We start from the raw sequence: 6000 nt of genomic DNA, 5'->3' as shown, positions 1-6000 counted from the left end.
TGATCCAGAAAAGAGTTGATGAGAGAGCACAGACAAAAATAAATTTCTAGAAATTTGTTTAGTACTGGTGGCTAGTTTGTGCTCTCTCACTACTTTCCTCCACATAGACTTCAATGGGCCAAAAACGGCTACATCGTGTGCTTGCAGTTGGTCAGACCTGAATTCACAGCTCTATTCAACTCGCATTACCAATCTTCACTGCAAGTTAGTAGTCCTACTACGCTGCTGTAGCCAAGAGCAATAAACTACTGATGTTTCGTACGTAATATTAGGTGTTAGCATTATTTATTCCAAAATCAATCAGAACAGCTAGCTTTCATTACCAGCAAACACTACAGTTTAAAATAACTACAATTTCTATTTTTACATGTAACATTTAAAGGTAGAAAGGTAGTAGGTAGAGCATAGCTGACACTGATTAGGTAATTCTACTCTGTAGAAAATTTTGAGCTTGTACTCGATTGCCTTAGTGCATTTACATAATAATCAGAACCGTTCTGCTTTGAAATTCACTAGACATGACTGACATTGAAAAGCACTCTAGATGTAGGTCTGCCGTCGCAGACACTTTGAGAAACGAACTGGTTGTACTGACAGTTAACAAGGACCGACTGCTGTACTTGTGCAAAAAGTATGAGCAAACAACAACTTTCCAAGAAAGAAAAATGAACTGTCTCACATTAGGTGCATCCGAGCTTTGAAAGGCATTTCCGTGTTCTTGATGAAGAATGTCCGGTTTCTGGCCAGCGACAGCAGGTAATGAGGAGATAAAATATGTACCACAGCACTGGTCATAGAGGTGCTACCTAACGTACAGCCTACTACCGCTAGACTATTTTTTGCTGACAAAGACTGCAAAGAATTCCTACGCCTACGCAACTGTCTCACATTAGGGACACCTCCCCTATACGGGTGAGCAAGTACGTGCACGTGACATCCGTGATTTTGTTGCCTGGATATATGATTCCGAGCGGGAAATTCCTTGCTATCTTTATAAAGGTATAGCCTTTGGAATACTCGATCCTCGATAACTTTTCTGAGTGGGATATAGTTGAACAGGATATATGAAAATGACGTCATTCTACGCCTAGCTGGTAGAGTAACTTTCACTTTCCCAATTTGTTACTTCCACACTTCCATCTTCATGACCAGCTGTTCTCTATCTCCACAGGCTATACAAAGGAAAGCTCTGTGTGTGTGTGTGTGTGTGTGTGTGTGTGTGTGTGTGTGTGTGTGTGTGTGTGTATGTGTGTGTGTGTGTGTGTGTGTGTGTGTGTGTGTGTGTGTGTGTGTGTGTGTGTGTCGGATGCTTGATGGCGGTGCACGTAGTTCACTGAGCCCCGTGTGCTTGCCTCTCATGACTCCATTGATTGTCTTCTGGATGCACTCCGCAAGGCTGACGTCTGTTGGTTGTCCCTAACTTCGGTCCATCAGCAGGAACTCGGTTTCGTGAGAGTGAGTGTACGGTCTGCACAACCGGGCTTTCACTGAAATCTCTTCGTCTCAGTCAATCTGCTTGAGTTCGATAGTTGCTTCAACTATGGATGATCTAGTTTCTTGCCGGCATTCTTTAGAAGACGTGACGTATGTGAAAAGACAACAACCTCTTCAACGTGTAAGAAAACGTGCAGGCGCCTTGAAAGGTTTACATTATTATAGGTTAATTAATGACTAGTAGCATTAGGAAATTGGTTGTTGGAATGTAAGATCTATGATTGGTCATGAGAAATCTGAATGTCCTGAAAGAAGAACAGCTCTAATTGTTACTGAACTGCTTCATTTTGAAATTGACATAGCTGCACTCTCAGAAACCAGACTTGCTGAACGAGGCAGTATCGATGAGATTGTTGGGAATGATGGATATAGATTGATTCTTTTGGTCAGGAAAATCATTGGAATCCAGGCATGAATCAGGAGTAGGTTTTGCCATCAGGACCAACACTGTCAGCAAACTTGTTGATCTTCCCATTGCACATAGTGATCGTCTGAAGTCACTGAGGTTACATCTAGACAAATCATGCTTCTTGGCCAGGGATCATAGGGTGTCATGGTGTTGGTAAAGAAAATGCAAATAGTCAACTGTTGCTAGAACATTGTGCCACTCATGAGCTGAGCATAACTAACACCAGATTTCAGTTACCTAATAAATTGAAAACAACCTGGAAACATCCTTGTTCTCAACACTGGCATCTACTTGATTATATTATTACAAGATAACAAGATGTCCAAGATATTCAGCTTACACGCATTCTGAGAAGTGCTGAGTGCTGGACATATCATCGACTGTTGAGGTCCAATGTCAAATTAAAGATTATTTACAAAAGATGTCACATGAATTTCTCAGTCAAAAACTTTGACATAAGTTGTCTGAATGATCCTAAAGTTATCAATTTTGAAGATCAACTCAAGAAAGAATTGGCAGCATCTGAACAACCTAGAGGTTCATGGAATAGACTTAATATAGCAGCAACAAAAGCAGCTAAGTAAACCATTGGCTTCAGAAAGAACAAAAGGGATGACTGGTTTGACAGCAACAACGTGGTAATATGCGATCTCCTGAACAGAAAATATGTTGCCTATGGTAAACTACAACAAAATCCAAGAAGTATTAAATTGAAAGAAAAATTCCAAGAACTAAAAAGACAAACACAACATGAATTACACTGGTTACGTGATAAATGGTGGGATGATAGGGCAAAATATCTACAGGAATTAGCAGACAACAATGACAAACGCTTCTATAGTGAATTAAAGACCATCATCGGTCCAACACCAACTAATATCTCACCTTTGCGAAATGAGGATGATCAGTTGTTAACTGGTAAAACAGAAATACTTGATCGTTGGAAAGACATTTTGACTTGCTACTCAACAGAGATACTGAGGTTGCTGCTACAGCACTGAATGCTCTCTCTCTATTACCGATTCAGCAGAATATGGATGATACGCCAGGGCATGAAGAAATAGAAACTGCTACTAAATCACTAAAACAGGCAAGTCAGGAGGCCAGACGGTCTTGCTGCTGAGTTCTATCAAAGAGGAGGTTCTGTTTTTGTGGAAGAAGTTACCAAAGTCATTCATTGCATATGGGATACAGAGGTAATACCGAATGAGCTAAAGGATGCGAACATAATTCCAATCTTCAAGAGAAAAGGTGATAAAGCAGACTGTACAAACTGGCGTGGAATTTCACTAATGTCCATTGCTGGAAAAGTACTATCAAGAATACTGCTGAATAGACTAATAAAATCGATTGCGGAGGACATTCTCCCTGAGTCTCAATGTGGTTTCTGTGAGGAAAGAAGCACAACTGACATGGCGTTTACTCTAAGACAACTACAGGAAAAAGTAGAGAAAAGCAAAAACCGTTGTATATGGTGTTTATCGACCTGACAAAGGCTTTAACTCAGTTAATCGTGAAGTTCTCTGGCAACTTCTGGAAAGATTGGGTTGTCCATTCAAGTTTGTCAATTTGATTAAACAGTTACATGAAGGAATGTCAGCAAGAATCATCTATGGTGGGGAAAAATCAGAGGGATTTTATGTGCAAACTGGAGTGAAACAGGGTTGCGTTCTAGCACCAACTTTGTTTGCTCTCTTTCTTGCAGCAATATTAACAAAAATGAATCATTGCGTAGGAGATCGAGGTGTGTCTGTACAGTATCGTATGGATGGCAAATTTTACAACATTTGGAGATTTATGGCAAAAACCAAGACATCAAATAAGTTTCGTGAGTTACTATATGCAGATGGCTGTACTCTTGTAGCACACTCTGCTGAAGGAATGCAACACATAGTTTCCTGCTTCAACAATGCAGCTGTCAGCTTTGGCTTACAAATTAATATAAAAAAGACAGAATGTTTGTTTCAACCTGCTCTAGGAGCAGAAACAACAGCTGATGATATCTTTGTTTCTGGAGAAGCATTAAAAAGTATCTACATTTTCTTATCTTGGTTGTGTCATCTCTGATGATTGCACCATAAATAATGGCATTGCTATACACTTGCAAAAAGCAAACAGATCACATGGTGCACTTCAAAAGAGGTTGTGGAGTCAAAGAGGTAGCAAAGTAAAAACTAAAATCAAAGTATACAAGGCAGTAATTCTTACAACTCTCTTATATGGGTCACAATCATGGACGCTTTACCGGAGAAACATTAAAGAACTTGAAAAATCCATCTTTGTAGTCTGAGTCATATCTTGCAAATTCATTGGAGTGAAAGAGTGTCAAATAGTGAGGGTCTGAAACGATCTGGTATGACAGGGATTGAATGTATGATAACAAAACAACAACTACAATGGGTCGGTCATGTCACAAGAATGAATGACAGAAGACTACTAACGCAAGTGTTCTATGGAGAGTTGTTAAATGCCAAGAGAAGAACTGGTGGCCAAAAACTTCGATATAAAGACATGCTGCATCATCATCTGCAGAATGTGGGCATCAATCAGGACAATTGAGAGTCACTGGCGTCTGATCGTTTGGTTTGGAGACAGAAAGTGTCATCTGGTCTGAAGAAGTTTGAGGATGACAGAATGAAAAAATTAGAAGAACAACGACACAAACACCAGCAAATGGCTCAAGGAGTAATTACAAGTCAATATGTATGCGTCATATGTCATCGCGATTGTCATTCTCGTATTGGTCTCTATGCACATGAACAAGCACACAAGCGATGGTTAAATTCTAATCAGTAGAGAAGTCGTGAACTCGTACAGGAGTAGTGGACAATGAATGAATGAATGTGTGTGTGTGTGTGTGTGTGTGTGTGTGTGTGTGTGTGTGTGTGTGTGTGTGTGTGTGTGTGTGTGTGTGTGTGTGTGTGTGTGTGTGTGTGTGTGTGTGTGCATACAACAATAAATTAATTTACTAACAACTAATCTAATCTGCCCATGAGGAGAACGAGATGGTGGGCTAGTAGTACTATAAATAAATAAACAATCTAATAATATTAATAACTAGTATCTATGGCCCGTCCTTTGTACGGACAAGACTGTAGTGTAAAGATAAGTCTGTGGACACGTCACGTGCAATCTTTGTTGCGAGGTCCCGGATGTGCTGAATGAATTCGAATCTTGCTCTTCGCGCTTGTTTCGATGGCAATCGACACACTCCCCGTGTAGCGCTTGCTGCAGAAAATGTGTAGGTTGGATTCGGCGCAAATGCAATCGGAATTTGAAGAGAAACGAAAGCGCTAGAAGAGTAAGTTTCATCGGCAAGAGATATTCGATTGCTCGAAGCTTTGCGAAGGATGACGATGCATACACTCTACACGGGACTGGTGCGGGCGTGTGTTCGAATGAACTGCAATGTGTAGCATTTGCGTCGTCGAGAAATTTTACACGTGGGTAGACCCCTCTAGAGAGGACCCGGTGCATTATTTTTTTAATTTTTTTTACGCAAACCTTCCTCTGTGCGTGCCGAGTGTGTGTGCCGATTTCGGTTGCGAACGGACAAAAGACGTGGCCGCCAAACGCAAACACACACACACACACACACACACACACACACACACACACACACAGAGACAATTTGAGCTTTATATATTTGATGAGCAAATATTGCCAAAACATTCTCCAACTGACTTACTGGAATGTGACTTTGGATGCTGTCACTGTAGACACCATTCAACTTGTCAAATATTCGGGCAATTGTCTGTAGATTGCAACGCCTTCCAGGAACGAGGGCTACACAATGAAAAATCAACAATGTGGTGTCTACAACAATAGAGTATGGTGGTCTACCTTGCTTACACACATTAAGAATGACAGACTTAGCGTCTTGCCGTAACAACAAAAAGTCAACAAGCCGTGCCTATAATTATCAGATCAGTTATTATGCAAGTTAATGCTCTAAAACACATCATTGTTAGCACACTGCTAGATGATAGTTAATTAATAACTTTGATCTGCACGATTACCAAAAAGAAAAATTGTCAAATTCAACATGTGCCCGTCCTTCACTGCTAAGACTGTCAGTCATGCCTATCTTTCTAAGC

The 6000-nt window shown here is 40.5% G+C and overlaps 1 protein-coding gene across 3 annotated transcripts in view; it reads right to left on the bottom strand.

The window, feature by feature from the left end:
* Window positions 1-3835: 3835 nt before the first annotated feature.
* Window positions 3836-6000, bottom strand: part of LOC134183228 (regulator of MON1-CCZ1 complex-like) — a 30261-nt gene continuing 28096 nt past the window's right edge. Inside the window, exons 15-16 of one of the 3 annotated variants that reach the window (XM_062650711.1) lie at window positions 5747-5816; window positions 3836-5689 (exon numbers count right to left, since the gene is read on the bottom strand). In XM_062650711.1, coding sequence (XP_062506695.1) covers window positions 5388-5689; window positions 5747-5816 — 372 coding nt within the window. In that variant the 3' untranslated portion in view covers window positions 3836-5387. The remainder of the gene's footprint in view (window positions 5690-5746; window positions 5817-6000) is intronic. The other 2 variants (XM_062650712.1, XM_062650713.1) reach the window with 2 other exon arrangements.

Source organism: Corticium candelabrum, chromosome 8 (assembly GCF_963422355.1).
Source record: "Corticium candelabrum chromosome 8, ooCorCand1.1, whole genome shotgun sequence".
Classification (NCBI taxonomy): domain Eukaryota; kingdom Metazoa; phylum Porifera; class Homoscleromorpha; order Homosclerophorida; family Plakinidae; genus Corticium; species Corticium candelabrum.
The sequence above is the reverse complement of the archived record's forward strand: the minus strand, read 5'-3'. Positions and strand labels throughout refer to the sequence as shown.